This window comes from Ipomoea nil, unplaced genomic scaffold, assembly GCF_001879475.1.
Source record: "Ipomoea nil cultivar Tokyo-kokei standard unplaced genomic scaffold, Asagao_1.1 scaffold2159, whole genome shotgun sequence".
Taxonomy (NCBI): Eukaryota; Viridiplantae; Streptophyta; class Magnoliopsida; order Solanales; family Convolvulaceae; genus Ipomoea; species Ipomoea nil.
Genome location: NW_017618587.1, coordinates 3,829,025 through 3,846,249, shown reverse-complemented (window position 1 = coordinate 3,846,249; position 17,225 = coordinate 3,829,025). Strand labels below are relative to the sequence as shown.

Genomic DNA, 17,225 nt, shown 5'->3' with positions numbered 1-17,225 from the left:
ATCTTAAATTTAATGCCATTCACCGTTCCTATCTTGAAAAGTCAGAGATAAGGTAAATTCTATGATATATATGCATTAAATGATTTACAGACCCTTAAAATACTTATACATATCATCAGTGTGTATAATAAGACTAAATTCATGCCTCCCTTGAATAAATTAAAACATATAGTTCCTTGGAAGGGTTATAAACTTTGAAATCTTCCCATCACCATTAAAGTAATTGGTCTCACATGGGATATAATTATAATAATGCAATATGCGTGCATTAATATATAACCAATAAAACTGCAAGAATATAATTTTGTGGTCCATGCATATATATATGAATATACAACAAAATAAATGGTCGGTTCCTTAAAGAATTATATTGTGTTCTACATTTTATAATGGTAAGATGGGAGGGGTCCATCACTCAATAGAAATTTCCCTTATTTAGCAACTGGTGAATTTCTTAATTGTCATCATGCATGCACACATGCCGCTTAACCATGAATTATCTCCCACCATTAATAATTAATTCAAAAACTAGTATTTTAATCCCTAGGTTATGTATAAATAATTACTTTCATCGAGATAAATCTAGAAGTTTACCAATTGAGATTGTGACGGGAAATTTCATTTTCACCTATCTTAAGAGTCCTTAAATGGGTGACCTAGTGGGTGGAACATGATTTTCGAACTTAAAAGTCACGAATTTGATTCTTATAACTTCCTTCTCGATCTGGCCCGTCACACAGAATTTTCGAGTGCGATTTACTTGACTTGTGTGATTTGTAAAATATTACGTCAAAACAGGATTTATCAATGCAAGTTATGCAACATAATTTTTTTTAGATTAGAAAGAACAAATTGTACTCCGATCCGTATTAGCTTACAATTTAAACCCTCCAAATTTAGAGTTGTACTTCCTAACATTAATGAGAAAATTTCAATTTTGGTCATATGATTATAGGAGCTTTGTTAATTTCAGTACCTGATTTTTAAAAGTGTCAATTTAGTACCTTGACTATATAATTTTTATCAATTTTGGTCACTCCGGTCAAATTGTCGGCCAAATTTTGTCGGAAAATTTTGACAGTTAAAATAATGGGGAAAATGATTGAAGAGATGTGAAATAACTAAAATACCCTCATTATTTTAACTGTTAATTTTTTCGACGCAATTTGACCGACAATTTGACCAGAATAACCAAAATTGATAAAAATTGTATAGTAAAGGTACTAAATTGATACTTTTAAAAGTCAAGTGTTGAAATTAATAAAACTGCTATAATCATATGACCAAAATTGAACTTTTCCCTACCATTAATTCTTAACGACTTTTTTAAGACTGGGGACAAAATTGCCCACTTCAGATGAAACTCGAGATCTAAAATTGTTGAAACAATTAAAAATAACCATTCTCACGTAATTGAAGAAGCAAAATTAATATTCATTAAAAAAAGATGGTGCCAATTTATATATATATATATATATATATATATATATATATATATATATATATATATATTAAAAAGTGTCATTTTCTCGCCCATTTTAGACACACAAAAAATTAGTTTGAAATTTGAAATCAATCAAGGTAAGATTACAATACTTAACAAAATTAAATCATATTTAAGTGAATACCTTAAATTAGGTACATGTATATATATAAAAAGCTTATCAAATAAAGTCATTGATTCAACCTCCAATCTTAATTGCACGAAAAATAATGTGTTAAATTTGTATACATAGCTTATAACTGATTATATGTAAATAAATTTGGTATATAGAATCATTAAATATAATTTGCATACATAACTCATAACCTTAATAAATTTGTATACAATCATTTGCACGGAAAGTCATTGCATATAATTTACATTATATGTGGTTCATTCAACCTTAAACAATATATGTAAAAATTGCATACAATGGTTCTTTTTAATGAGCCACATTTTTAAATATTGCATACAATGGTTCAACCTTACGTCAATTTATGTCTCCTTTCACATTTGCCGTGGATGAACAGTGATGTTACTATTCATCAACGCCAAAATATTTGGCGTTTGTCGTAAAGAAGTGCCGGTTGGAGCTCTAAAAAATGATGGGATGGTGTTGATTTTTGCCGATTTAGTGCCCCTTGGAGATGCTCTAACAAGTAGAATCATATATATACTATTTTGTATTGCATTTACTACTATCAACATTTGTATTGATAGTACTCAATATAATTATATAGACACAAGGGTCAAATAGGCCAATGTACTAACATCATGAATTAAAATATTGTCCATCTGACTATTATACTTTCAATTATTTTCCATCTAGCATTTTTAGCCTGTTTCCAATAACTAATAATCAATGTTAGTACATGGGCCTATTTGACCATTTTTTTCAATTATATATGTTACTAGTTTTTTCTATGCAGCGATGCGCAAAAACATATGTCCAATATTTATATTTTTTAAAATAGCTAACAAATTCCTACTAATTAAAATCTATATAAAATCAAATTTATTTATTATAATAATCCAATATATCTTCTTAAAAAATCAAGAGAAAATGACACTTTTTTCCCCTGAGTTATATACTTATAACATTTTTTCCCCCTGAATTATTCATGTAAGCACATTAGCCCCTTCAATTATTTTAAAAGTGATATTTTTTCCCTTGATATATTAAATTGACATTTCTACTCTTAAAATAAACATTTTATTTATTTTTCTTCTCCAACAAATTATTGCTTATACATAGGGATGACCACGGTTCGATTCGAATTGAACCAGACACTATAGCAATAGAATTAAAATTTTCCGGTTATGATTCATATACAGCATCCAATATTTGGATTTCAGTTTATTAAAATTATGAATCTAAAAAACTGGATCCTGAATCGTGAACCGGCGATTCCGGATCCGGTTCGCGATTTTGAACCGTCTTTATTTTAAAATTTTATTTTTTATTTTAAAATAGTCCAAATTCAATAATAAATGTATTTTATTTTTTTCAGTTCCGACCATGAACCAGCCGTCCCGGTTCGCGATTTTAATAAACTCTAAATATCGGGTTTCGATTCTAAATTGTAATTAGAATATTTCGGTTTGGTTGCTATAGTGTCTGTTTGGTTTGAACCAAATTGTGTTCATAATTTGTTGGAGAAGAAAAATAAATGAAATATTTATTTTAAGGGTAAATATGTCTATTTAACATTTTAGGGGAAAAAATAGCCACTTGAATAATTTAAGGGGAAAATATGCTATAAACATATAATTCAGGGGGGAAAAGTGCCATTTTCCCAAAAATCAATATATAATGTCTACAAATATTATTATCATTAAAGAATATAAGAAAATATGTGGTGGATGCATGTGAATGGTAATAATAATGGAAAAGATAACGGGAGTTATAACGGTAGGTGTATTTTGTCCAAAAAAAATTATATAGTACAACTCTAAAAGCGCAATGTACACAATGATTAGCATTAAAAACATGGACATAAATGAAGGATATAACTTTGATTGAGACTTATTATGTTTTTATTTTAGATACATAATTGTACCTAATTCTTTGGTAAATCAACTTAGGTTATCTATAGCTAATCGGCTTAAATCAAGAAGGTCAATACATAACTTCAACTCTCCATTTGTTTGATCCACTTGGTTGCGTCCCTAATTGTACCTGATTCTATCAGTATTGATGCACGGTATAATCCTATGATGAGATTAATTAAATCATGTTTGCACGAGTTTAGTTCACTGGTCTAGTAGACAATATTTGAAAAAAAAATACCAAAATTTAAATTTTGACAACTGAGCCACTGAATTACCATAATTTATATTTGAGCCACTGAGTTGTTGTAATTTATATCTTCTTACATGTTCTTTCAAGTCGGGATGTAAAAGGTTCTTGAGATTCAACTTTTTGGAATAAGATTAATTAAATCATGAATAATAAATAATTATAAGAAGTTAATAAATGCAAATTTCTTTTGGGTAACTAAAAAACGATCATTTTAGTTAGTCTGTTTCCTTGGCGGTACCCTTGTAATTTTAGCGCGGAAAAAGGCAGACAGAACCGTTAGCGACGGGTATGAGACTGGGTGAATCCCCTCTGGCTTTAGTGCACTACAATCGCTTGAACGCTTCTTTCCTAAGCCGTTACATGTGGGTTTCAGATTTTGTGCAATGAATCGTCGCCGAGCATTAAATTTCTTCTTCTTTTCGCCGTCTTGCAATGCTGCTGAAATCGGCATTGTAACATCTTGAATCCAGCTATCGCGGTTGCCTCTGCCTGGTATTCTCCCTTTCTGTTGCTCTTTTCATGATTATTGAGAGCTAGTAATTAACGTTTGATATGTTTTCTTCAGTGCTATTTGTTTGAATTTTTGGTGCTTAAAGGTTTTGTTTTTTGAAAGTTTTCCTGAGAATTGTAGTGGAGATCCGGTTTGATTTGGAGGAAGGTCTGAGATGGGTATCATAAGCACTATAATGGGTTTTTTTGGTTTTGGGTTTGGGATCACAATTGGGATTCTGGCTGGCTACTTCATGTTCATCTACGTCCAATCTTCCGATGTCAAGGTTAGATTTTTTTTTTTTTTTTTTTTTTTAATAAAAAAAAATCGTATTCTCCCCATTTTGCATGCTTGTTTACTTTTGTTTTTATAGTAGATAAGGATAAGGATTTCTTGTTATACCAAAATGCCTATGTTTTTGTTATAATTATAATTCGTTCATTCCTGGACAAAAACAAAGCATGGAAGCAATTTTAGTTCTATTTTTATAATTACATTTTTTGCTTGCTGAGAATGTAAATGAAATCTAGAGGATATTCTTGTTAAATCTTATCCACTTTTAACATATTCTTATGTTGATAGTACATGGCATACTTGTGCTAGGTGGAGAACGCCATACTGGGCAAGTATCTGTGAATTTTGCCTTGTAAAGCTAATTTTCCTTCTATATCCATGCCTACATCACCAGCAAAAAATCAAAGTTCCTGGGATTTTCCTTGGACTTTAGTATATTTTTCGTTTCATTTCCTGTTTAAAAATGATGTTACCTCTTGAAATAAGATAGCTATGCAGTTTGACATGTAAAGTGTCTTGTTGAAGTGATTCAAGTTAAGTCACCTTATGTTAACTCTCTACCAGTTATGAGTTAGTTATGGCATTGGATGTTTGTAAAACTAGTCTTAAATGTATAGCCTATTCGCATGAATTTTACGTCTGGTTTGGATGTCACTGTCTTCAGGACCCTGATATACGTCCCATGGCAGAACAAGAGTATGAGGGTCTTCAAAGACTGCTCCCAGAGATACCGCTTTGGGTGAAAAATCCAGATTTTGATCGTGTATGACACAAATCAACCCCACTCATACTTTGCTCATGATAAAATAATTTAGTGTAGATTCACTTCTCCTGTAACATATTTTAATGGCTTTGTTCTTCTAACTGGAATAATGCAGCTCGATTGGCTTAACAGATTTATTGAAACCATGTGGCCTTACTTGGACAAGGTATGTTTTACCTGTGAACTCCCACCAAACTTGCTTCTTTAATCAGATTGAGTGTTGATGGGTAAAGTCACCAGGCAATATGCAAGACAGTAAAGCAAATAGCAGATCCTATAATAGCCGAGCAAATTCCGAAGTTCAAAATTGATGCAATTGAATTTGAAGAACTTACACTGGGCAGCCTGCCACCTACTTTTCAAGGTTGAGCTGCTTCTTTTAGTTTTAAATCACAGAATACACAAATTGGACTTGCACTAGGCACCTTAACGAATTATTTGCTTGTCAACTTGTGTATTCTTCTACCAACTAAATCTTGAGAGATTGTTTTGGTAAGCTGCGTGTTCTACTTTTGAGTCATCATATAATTAAACCTAGATGATTGATATTTGTGAATAATTCCTATAATGGAAACTGAGAGCATGATCTCTGTATACATATGCCACCATCAATTTGCAATTCTACACCCATCATTTTGGCATTTCTTAAGTTCATATGTTTTTAAAGTTGTGTTCTTCACATTGTAATCATCTATGCTATTCTCAAAGAGCCTAAATTGAGCATTACAACATTTCTTCATTTTCCACTTCAGATGTATCCAGCTCCTATATATCTAGTTTAATATGTGTGACGTAATAAGCAAAAAGGTATAATGCATGAAAATCAAGTGAAACATCATGGTGGCCATTTAATATAAACTTTGTTAATATAATCTTCTTCCTTATTATTATTATTTTTTTAAAAAAATCAAGTTCATATATCATACTTTGCCTAGTCTTAATTTATATACTCCTTATCTCGCAAAATGAACCATAGAAAAGGTCACAAACCATTGCACAGTTTTAATGTCTCCTGTTTCTTTTGTGGTTCTTTGTATTTCTACACTTGCATTTAAAAAATAAAAATAAAAAATCTGTTACTGTCAATATTTCTCTTTGCATCAGGCCTCCACTTTTCTCTCCACATCCTTCTCAAAAGAAAATTTTAAGTTCTATTTGTTGTCTATCAAAAAGAAATTTAAGTTTTCAGATTAACCTTTCTGAACAACAATACATAATTTTTTCTTGTACAGGAATGAAGGTCTATTCTACTGATGATAAGGAATTGATAATGGAACTATCCTTAAAGTGGGCAGCTAATCCCAACATCCTTGTTGCGGTCAAAGCATTTGGGCTGAAAGCCACTGCTCAGGTATTTGGCCAGTTATAAGGAACTTGTGGAATATGGTCAAGATTCATATTTACCGTTATGAAATCCAGATTTTTCCAGATCCCTTAGTTCCAAACCCAAATAAATCCTTACTGGCCAATTATTGACAAAACCAGCAACTTTATTCATTCATGTATGTGTGCTGATTATATGTTTATTTAAGTTAGGATGACTGGAACTTGACAGATTATGTTTATAAATATTTGAAACTTTTGGAATATTTCAGGTGCTTGATCTGCAAGTGTTTGCTTTGCCACGTATTACACTGAAGCCACTGGTTCCAAGCTTTCCCTGTTTTGCAAAAATACTCGTATCTCTCATGGAGAAGGTGAGCGTTGATACATAAATATCATTATCAGTAATATATTTTATAAGGAAGTCAAACAGTTCTATAATAGTTTGGAGGTTCAATGTGTTATTCACATATGCACCTCTTTTAATGAATGGCCTCGATGAGAGAAGAAAATTTTATACTCTTATATGAACTACTCCAAAAACTAGCCAAAAGATCAACTTTAGAGCTTTGTGAAGTTTGATAGCAACTCCTTTTATCTCCATGGTAAAATATTTTTCATCTCTCAAGCAACATCTGCCCGATTCTACTTTCAGCCTCACGTTGACTTTGGGCTAAAATTGCTAGGAGCTGATCTTATGTCTATTCCCGGCCTTTACTTATTTGTTCAGGTATGCTTCTGGATACTTGCTTTGCCTAATTGCCTTCATCTCTTTATATAATTTTTATCCTTTCTACTGGATTACAAGAAGTGACACATTTAAAATTTGAAATTGCAAAATTGTCTCATACTGCATTGATCCAACCAAAATGCATTTTCTTGTAAAAGGAATTCTTACATGTAACTTGGTTTCTGTGGGAAGTAGTTTGTGTTTTTCTTTTCCTTATGGCTTGTAAACTTCATTTCGTTGGTGAGAATAGATATGTGTTGTTTTATTTAACTAAATCTTCCTTTTCTTTATAAATTATTTTAAACAGGAAAGAATTGGCCTATAAATTATTTTTCTGCTTATCGGATCTTTTATTCCAGGATATTATTAAAGAACAGGTTGCTAACATGTATCTGTGGCCAAAAACACTCGAGGTCCAAATAATGGATCCTGCACAGTGAGTTCATGTTTTGTTGTGAACAATATCTTTACTCGGATCTGTTTTTCCCACTTCAAGTGAAGTAATCTTCCTCTGCTGTTTGATAGAGCAATGCAGAGGCCTATTGGAATTCTTCACGTGAAAGTCGTGAAGGCAATGAAACTTAAGAAGAAAGATCTTTTGGGGGCTTCAGACCCTTATGTCAAACTAAAACTTACGGGGGACAAACTCCCATCAAAGAAAACAACTGTAAAGCACAAAAACTTGAACCCCGAGTGGAATGAGGAATTCACTCTTGTTGTTAAGGACCCGCAATCTCAATCTTTAGATATTTCTGTCTTTGACTGGGAGCAGGTATGGTCTTTTAATTAGCGATCTAGTTTACAGTTTACCAAGCGGATATGGAGTAGGAGTACATGAATAACATGACATATTGCCTACCCTCCATGTGATGAAAAGCCAATTCTTAGTATATCTCGAACATGTGGGCATTTTACAGGTTGGTTCACATGACAAGATGGGCATAAATATAGTCCATTTGAAAGACCTTACTCCTGAAGAACCTAAGCTTTTGATGCTTGATCTTCTGAAAAACCTTGATCCAGATGACCGTCAAAATGAAAAATCACGCGGGCAGCTAGTTCTTGAAGTGATGTACAAAGCTTTTTCAGATGACCAAATGCCATCCTATGTTGAGGAGTCATCAAAAGAAGTACAGACAGCTCCTGAAGGAACGCCCGAAGGTGGTGGCTTATTTGTAGTCGTTGTCCACGAAGCACAGGACCTGGAAGGGAAGCACCATACAAATCCATCGGTGCGCTTGATCTTCAGAGGAGAAGAGAAAAGAACCAAGGTATATTCTGCCTGGTTTAATTGCGAAATCTAGCTTATGTAAACCACAATGGGTCTAAGGGATGCAACTTTAACCGACTCAACCAAAACCTCCAGGCAGCTGAAATTGGCTAATAGCTTATATTTTGGTGTTCCAGGTTATTAAGAAAAACAGAGATCCTAGATGGGATGAGGAGTTCCAGTTCATGTTGGACAGGCCACCTACGAATGATAAGATGCATGTCGAAGTTGTGAGTACCTCATCGAGAATGGGTCTGAGGCATCCAAAGGTATTTGTTTCTCCCGCCCCTCCTAGTCGTGCCCAAAACATTCATTTGGTTTTGTTTTCTTCACCCGACTTCAGTAATACACATAAATCGATTCTTGTGTCCCGATTTCATGCCTTGAGTTTGTTTCATTGCTCAAGAATGGTTCTATCATTTCCTTTCTTGTCTATTTCACTCACATTTAGTTATTTATGTTTTTTTTAGGAATCTCTGGGATATGTGGACATACCTTTAGTGGATGTGGTGAACAACAAGAGAACTAATGAGAGATACCACCTTATTGACTCCAAGAATGGGAGGCTTCAGGTTGAGCTACAATGGAGAACTTCATCTTGATGAGGGTAGTGCAAGATTGATTACCAGTCAAGTTTTGTGCATGAATTTTCTTGATACAAAAATGTCTATTCAACTTGTATGTTTCTGCTGTCAAAGGAACATGTTCCTAGGTTTCTATTAACCTCTTTTTGTGAGTATACACACACAGCTTCTCTTTGTCTCCCATAGGAATCACTTTGAATGTATCTTACATTCTTAACTCATACATGACAGGTACAAATGTTTTGCTTCATCAATAGGGAAGTGAATTCTAAGATTATTTGTTAAAGAATTTCTCTTAAAATGTGCAGGCTACACTAAATAACTTTTGGGGGGATTTTCATGGTAAAATTTGCAGATCATAAGTCTATATCCATCCCATTGATCTCTTGGTCTGCCATTTCAGTAGTTGGTTTTGGAGCCCAATACTACTTTCAGCCCATTTTCCTCAACAAGAATAGCCCACACAACCTGACTCCAACCCAAAAATTGAAAATTTGTAACGAGTTTATACCTTAAACAATACTCCGTATTTTATTTATTTTTTGAATCAAAATGCAAAGGGAACGTTTAGACAAACACAATTAGATACGCTACAAACACACCCTCCTCGGGCAACGCTCAAACAAACACAATTAGCTACGCTACAAACACACCCTCCTCAGGCAACGCCCATGTTTGCAACTCGCTCTATTTTGCTTCTGATAAATATGTAAAATATTACAAATAGATTTTTCCCACCCTTTGCAAATTGTAATTTACAATGACAGCAATTTATACTAAAGAACTAATGTAGCATGGAGTTGGGACCAATGGTCCAACCATGGTCAATAAATTGAAAGTAACAAATTTTTATGATGAATATTATCATCCAAAAAAATAAAAAAAATAAAAAAAAATAGCTCCACATAGTTTCAGGTCACGTGCCCGTCACGTGACGGCGGTGGGGCCCCGCCGCAAGCCAGCGACATGGACGAGCTGAGCTGAGCTGAGCTGCTCTCATTTTCAGGGGAAGACTAGGGAGTAGGGACTAACCTCATCACCTTCCCCTTTTCTTTAACTATCAAAAAAGCCCACTCAACATTTGCGGGCCCCACACCCGGACATCTTCAAACCCAAACTCGGATTGTGACACTTTATTTATGCAACTTCTGTCCCCTCACAATTTTAAAATTTAAAAAAAAAAAAAAAAAAATCATTCCCGAAACCACAACACCATTGGTCAAAACCTGTTGGCACCCGGCCCGACCCGGTTGCCCAATTTGCGACCTTGCTCCCGACTCGGACACGTGTGGCACGTGTTACCCACCCGATTTGCTGGCTAAAGCAGACCAGCGAGCTAACTGCGAAGAAACGAAATAAAAGATTTCGTAAAAAATCAAATTGGATAATTAAAAAACTAAAATTGTAAAAAAATTAAAAAAAAAAAAATTAGGGAAAAAAATCGGGGCTGGGAGAAGGAAGAAGGAGGAGGAGAAGAAAAAACGTGGCTCTCTCTCTCTCTGCTCGAACGAGTTTTTTTCTGAAAAGTGAAAACGAAGAACAATATTGGGGAAAAAGGAGCTCAATACGGAAGGTTATTGAATTCGCTGGAAACTGGGCTACAGGAATAGAAAACCGTAATTCCGGGTTATTGAAGTGGAGCTCCGGCTAGGGTTTTCCATATCCGAAAGAGGTAAAGCTTTTGCTGTATTACTTTTGAGCTTTTAATTCTTGCAATTTGTTTGAAAATTTTCGGCTGTTCATACTTGCTTCTATGTATCCGGATTTACGGTTATGAATTGATTATCGTGCTGCATTAATTGCGATTATATGATTACCGCTGTCTGCTCATAGTCGATTGTGTAAAGGTATAGTCTTTACGCTGCTTCGCGCTTTGGGCTAATGAAATTCTCATCTAGGGTTATTATCATTTGAGGTTTGACTGCTCTTCTATACAAAAATTGATTTTTTTTTTTTTCTCTCTTAAGGTTTTTTCTGGGTTTCTTTTATGGTCATTTGTTTAATTATATCTTTTCTTTCCATTTTTATGTATGAAAAATCTGTAGATTGATTTGATTATGTTGAACTTACTAATTTGGATATGCTTGAGAATTGTTATGCTCATGTTTGGAGTCTTGTTTTAAATTTTTACTCCTTTCCACTAGCTGGGAATTAATTATGTACCCTTTTCAATGTAATTGTTCTTCATTTTTCTCAGGGCTGGGCATATCTGCTGATTGGGTAATTGCGGTTTGGCTTATTTTGTACAAGTCTCTTGACTTGATCAAGAGGGCATTTGGAGATGGTATGATATGCAACTTCCCAGCTAGTTACTCCTATGTTGTTGTGTGTTGGGCAGTACAACAGTACTTTTTGTTGAAGAAGATGGTTATTTTGCATGTTTTGGTACTTAAATGCATTAATTGAAGACACTGCACTTGACTACACGATAGGAATTTCCATATAGTATATAAACTATGGGGATAACCTGTGCAACTAGGAGAGTTTCTAGGATTACTTTTATCTTCTCTGACAAGCTACAAAAGAACAAAGTTACAAGACCAAGAAGAGGTTAACACATGCACCTTATTTCTTCCATAGCAACTTAGGCCATCTCCAACCCAAAACACCAAATTCTGCACCAAATTTTACACCAAGAGGAATATTCCCAACATATTCTTACACCAAATTTTATCCATCTCCAACCCATTACACCAAATTCTATTTCTACATTAAAATAATTTGTTTTCTAATAAATTAATAGTTTAATTTTTTTAATATAAAATTTAATTGTAATGCAAATAATATTTTTATTCCACATATAACAACTATTACATTTAATTTTCGAAATTAACATATCATCGTTCCCACAAATGCTCAATCACATTACGAAGCGCATATCTTTTACGAAGTGAAAATTATGTTTTATGTACTTTAGTTTTAATTAATATATATATATATATATATATATATATATATATATATATATATATATATATATATATATATATAATATTAGTCTTGTTTTCATCGTCTTGATGAGATCTTTCAAATGGTATAATTTATTTTTAATTATTCAATTTTTATGTTAAAGTATTTAACAATATATGTAAATACATTAAAATAAAATAGGGATACCAAAGGAATTAACAAAAAAGACCAAGGGCCCAAAAGGAATTAAGTCTTCTACACCAAAATGGCGTAAGATTTGGCGTCTCGTTGGAGAAGATTTTGCGCCAAATCTTCCGCCATTTTGGCGTTTGCCGTCTTCGTTGGAGACGGCCTTAGCAAGTAAGAAGGACATAATCATCCTGGTTAAGCACTGAAAGTTCTGCGGCCTTGTTAAATCAATGGGATTACCCTTAGATTAATATCACACTATCACGCGGCCAAGGTTGAAAAAATCGCTAGGCACCCTCTAGGTGCCTAAGGCGCCTAGAGCGCCTAGGCGGGCTCCTAGAGCGATTAATCGGTGCCTAGAGCGCCTAGGCGGGTGCCTAGGTGGTCGACCGCCTAGGGGCCGATTAATCGGCGCCTAGGCCCGATTTTTGCAACACTACTATCACCCATAGTAAGCTTTATGTTTCTGCATCATCTGATTTTGTTTTTATCATCATGAATAAACTAGATTCTGAATCTATCTGCTGCATGGAATTCCAACCGTTAATGTGATTTTATGTTTGGCTTGAGAAGGACCAAACAAATTCATGAAAGAATCACTTCCCATTGTTGCTGAAATTATTTCATTGGTTTATTTCTTAATCCTATATCTCCTTATAGAGCAAAGCATTCTTTTAGGGTTCGAATGTATTTTTGCAAAGTGAGTTTGGGCAATATCTTTACCTTTTGGCTTTGCAAGTGCAGTGATGTGCATGATATATTAATTGTGCTTTGTTTTATAGAATTTAGTAAATCATTTTTTTATCATGTTGGTCGCAATATGTGATGCAATTATGCTCATGTTTTTTATAAGTTAGGTTTAAAGGGTGGAGAAATTGGATGAAATGAAGAAGAAACAACCTGAACTCTATAACATTGAACTTGCATGTAAAGGAAATTAGGAATAGCACCTTAATTAAGAAATTAGATTGCTTTATGCACGGGTAAACAGTGAATATGGATCCACATCATGTAATACACAATTCCTTGTTTTATGCATGGGTAAACAGCGAACCTTATCATCTTGGCTGATTAATGTTTTAGCAGTGGTTGCTAGCTTGGATGACACAAATGAAATATTTTAGAATGGATCATTTACCTGCATAATTCGTACACTTTTGTACACATAACAATCAAATGACACTTGACATTTGGTAGAAATGAGACTCAAGTTTCTTTTTCCTCATTCTGAGGATACAGCTATTTTTGTTTGTTTTTCTTTTTCCATGTTCACAATGTTTCGCATTGATATTTATATCTTGGCCTTATAGTATAGCAAAAGAATTCCAAAATATTCCTGCTATTCTTTTTCAGGTTAACTTTTGAGGTTTAATTGGTGACAAATTGATACACTATGACGCTTGAGGACTTCTTTACATTGACTGAGATGAATAATGGGCTTGCAACTCCTGTTCGAGTCCAGGAGCTTGTTGCTGTAATGCAAAAGGAAAAAGATGCCAATAGGAGTATTGCTGATGCAACTAGACAGTGGTCTGCTGTCGCAAGTACTATAGCTGCAACTGAAAACAAAGATTGCCTTGAACTTTTTATCAAGTTAGATGGACTGGGATTTATTGATAGTTGGTTGAAGAATGCTCAGAAGCTTGGTAATGACAATAGTGATAATTTCATAGAAGAGTCAATCACTGATTTACTGAGAGCTGTTGAGAAGCTGCATGTAGGCAATGAGAAATCAGTTTCTTCTGGAATCAGGACATCCGTTGAGAAGCTTCTTAGCCACAAGAGTTCAAAGGTGCAAGAGATGGCTAAGGCACTCTTTGATCGATGGGATAAAGGTACAGATGCTGCCCCTGTTTCTATGGATGTTGAAAAGCTACCAGCTTCAGTTGATGGTGAGACTGGAGTCAGTGTGAATCTTAAAGGAGAAAATGCGCAGTTAGAATCTTCATATGGTGGAGATGTTTGTCATTCCAAAGGATGCAATGAACAGGAAAAAGAAAATCTTGTACCATCGTTGAGATCTGATGCTCCTCATCCTGAAATGGTTCATGATAAAACTACGGAGCATGAAATAATGCAAGATGGGCCATCTCCTTCCTCGACAAAGCACATCAGTGACACTAGTGATGAGGTAGAAACCACTAGGTTTCATTCAGATGGTACTTCACTAATTGAAACTTGTAGTTCAACAGGTCCAAAACACAGTACACTTCAAGAACAGAATGAAAATCCTGATGTGGTGCCTGGTGATGGTTTGAATGGTGTGCAGAAAACTAGAAGTTCCGAGAAATTGGATTCAGAACCGTCTAAGCCATTAGATGAGATGATTCTCTCTCCAAGTGCTGAAACCAAGGATGCTGTGTATTCAGTGACACGCCCTGGTTTACAAGGATGCTCTGATGCCAAGGACAATGACTGCATTCAGGAAACATCCTCCTTCAATGAAGCAACAGCAATTGTGTCTGACATGAAGGACGTGATGGATGAAAGTGGATCTGAAAATCATTGCAGAGGTGCAATGGTCCTCGAAGCTAATGAAAACACCAAAGGTCATGGTGAACTATTGCAGGTCTCTTCCAACAAGCATAACATGGAATGCATGAAAGAAGTGGGCACAAGTTCGTTGAAGGTGGAAAATATTGGAGTGAAGGAGGCTGATGAGGATCTTAGTGATCAAAGTGAGGATGATTCAACAACTGATCTTGCCTTTCTATACATGGGTAATAAAGACGCCAATATTGGAAAGAAATCTGATCTTGACTTGGACTGTGGCATCTTTGATCCTTTAGAGGTTGCTCGGCAAGTTGCCATCGAAGTGGAGAGAGAAGTTGAACAGAGTTGCAGTTCTGTGAAAAAAACAGTTAAAGTTCATGAGCCCAATAGCCAAGATTCTGAAAATGCAAAACAATGTGAAACTAATGATGGCTCAAATAAGGAGGTGCAAGAAGGAATTCATCCTTCTGTTGAAGCTTCACAAATTGGGGAAAGAAATCTAAAGAGTGCAGAAAACTCTGATGGTGCAGCAGTAAATGAAACACAAGACATGGATACTTCTCAGGTCACAATGGCAGCTCAAGATCTTGAAGCCAACTCTGAGAAGGGTTTATGCGAATTTGATTTGAATCAAGATGTTTACTCAGAAGATACGGATCAGCCTTCAAGGGCAGTAGTTGCTCCTGACATGCCAATTACTCGTTTGCAGCTTGAGGGGAGTACTGGATGGAAAGGATCTGCTGTCACAAGTGCTTTTCGTCCAGCAGCTTGTAGAATCCCTGGAAGTGACAAAGCCGTTTCCAATGCTGAAAGTGATGGCAGCTCAAAGCAGCAAGCTGGCTTCCTTGGTATTGATCTAAATGTTACTGAAACTGGAGATGAGAGATGTACGGATTTGAATATCAAAGAACAAATAACTTTGTCATCAACTCTTCCTTCTGGGGAATCTTCTGTTGAAGCAAGTTCCAAAAAACTGGAAAGGGTTGAGTTGGATCTTAATCGTGTAAGTGACGAAGGTGAAGCTCCATCAGATTGGAGGGTGGATAGACAGCTGTCCTCACGTCAAAATGGCCCCCTAAGTCAATCTCCATCATCTTCTTCATCATCAAAGCAGCCTTCATTACTGAACATTGATTTAAATGACCAACCCAGTTTTCTTAATGATTCCTCAAGTCTCCCTTATTTCACCAAATCTCCTCAGAATTTGACATCTGTGGTATCCATCATGGGCATGAAGGTAGAGGTAAACCAAAAAGAGCTTCTTCCTCAGTCCATGCCCCTGACCAATGGAAGGATTTCAGAGGCCATTCTTGATGCTAATAGGACTGCTTTGGGAATGGGATCTCTGTTTTCTTACGCTCACTCAGGTGCTTATAATTACAACAATGGCATTACACCAGGACCTGTTGCACCTTTCTCATCTACAATGTATGGACCCGGTGGCCCTATCCCCTGCATGGTCAATTTCAGAGGAGTTCCTGTTATACCTCAAATTGTCGGTCCGCCCTCATCTGTGCCTCCTCCCTTTTCTCAGCAACCATTCATTATTAGCATGACTGGACCGCCTCCAACAAATGGGGTTATGGCATCAAGGAGCAGCTTCGATCTCAACTCTGGCTTGACATCCGAGGCTGGGAACAGAGATTTGGGAGGTTTGAGGCAAATTTTCAACCCACTTCAGCCAATGCCCATGCCTATGCCTATGGCAATGCCAATGCCCATGCCCATGCCAATGCCAATGGACAGTTACCTTAAGCCCAACTCACAACCATCGACAAGTTTGAGTATTGGTGGGAAACGAAAAGAACCAGATGGTGGCTTGGAACCTTACCCTTTTAACCATCATCAACCACCATGGAAATAGACCTTGCTGGTTTCCCTCTCACTGGGATCAGTTTAGGACTATTTATGACAGACAGACAGGCCAATGTTCTTTATAGCCATAGATTATTGAAGATAGGAAAGCCTATATTGATGTAGCGGGGGGAAGAAAGATTATAGAACTGAATAAAGACAGGATTTGTGACTGTAATATGATTCTTGAGATTAATTCCCAGAGAACAAGTATAGATGCCAGGTTAAATTGTTTCAAAATGTTAAACGTGCTTTTTTTTCTTTTTTTCTTTTTTAATTATTCCTTTGGAATCTAGAGAGCTGTTGCAAACACAACTTACATGTAGTTGTAATCACTCATTTACATCAATCAAATTTAGATGTGTATCTTCTGTTACTCTTTCTTTTGTGGTTGAGAATCACATAATGCAAATTTACCTTTCCTTTTTGATAAAACTCATGGATCATCCATCATGGCTTTACTCATTACTAATGTCACTGCTGTTATTTCTTGTGCTATTCTCCACAAAAGACAATCTCTTGCCCCCAAGTTCATCCCAA

General features: G+C 35.4%; 2 protein-coding genes across 4 annotated transcripts; both read left to right on the top strand.

Moving 5' to 3' along the window:
• Positions 1-4,027: 4,027 nt before the first annotated feature.
• LOC109149461 (synaptotagmin-2-like) lies at positions 4,028-9,419 on the top strand. 2 transcript variants are annotated; one of them, XM_019297239.1, is made up of 14 exons: positions 4,028-4,071; positions 4,159-4,277; positions 4,399-4,561; positions 5,234-5,332; positions 5,448-5,498; positions 5,573-5,696; positions 6,565-6,683; positions 6,928-7,029; positions 7,311-7,385; positions 7,745-7,821; positions 7,911-8,157; positions 8,303-8,656; positions 8,793-8,924; positions 9,126-9,419. In XM_019297239.1, the coding sequence occupies exons 3-14, from the start codon at positions 4,451-4,453 to the stop codon at positions 9,255-9,257; spliced, it is 1,623 nt and encodes a 540-aa protein (XP_019152784.1). In that variant the 5' UTR covers positions 4,028-4,071; positions 4,159-4,277; positions 4,399-4,450; the 3' UTR covers positions 9,258-9,419. The 2 variants fall into 2 exon arrangements, with proteins under 2 accessions (XP_019152784.1, XP_019152783.1); XM_019297238.1 differs by lacking the exon at positions 4,028-4,071 and having other exon boundaries at positions 4,132-4,277.
• A 1,187-nt stretch (positions 9,420-10,606) lies between these two features.
• Positions 10,607-17,061, top strand: LOC109149460. 2 transcript variants are annotated; one of them, XM_019297236.1, is made up of 3 exons: positions 10,607-10,911; positions 11,437-11,523; positions 13,692-17,061. In XM_019297236.1, exon 3 carries the CDS (start codon positions 13,732-13,734, stop codon positions 16,693-16,695), a length of 2,964 nt encoding a protein of 987 aa, XP_019152781.1. In that variant the 5' UTR covers positions 10,607-10,911; positions 11,437-11,523; positions 13,692-13,731; the 3' UTR covers positions 16,696-17,061. The 2 variants fall into 2 exon arrangements, with proteins under 2 accessions (XP_019152781.1, XP_019152782.1); XM_019297237.1 differs by lacking the exons at positions 10,607-10,911; positions 11,437-11,523 and adding an exon at positions 11,529-11,606.
• Positions 17,062-17,225: the final 164 nt, after the last annotated feature.

Coding starts and splice junctions, on each gene's coding strand:
- LOC109149461 (XM_019297239.1), top strand. CDS start 4,451: ATGGGTATCATAAGCACTATAATGGGTTTTTTTGGTTTTGGGTTTGGG. Junction 5,697..6,564: donor CCTGCCACCTACTTTTCAAG/GTTGAGCTGCTT, acceptor TTTCTTGTACAG/GAATGAAGGTCTATTCTACT. Junction 7,822..7,910: donor CAAATAATGGATCCTGCACA/GTGAGTTCATGT, acceptor GCTGTTTGATAG/AGCAATGCAGAGGCCTATTG.
- LOC109149460 (XM_019297236.1), top strand. CDS start 13,732: ATGACGCTTGAGGACTTCTTTACATTGACTGAGATGAATAATGGGCTT.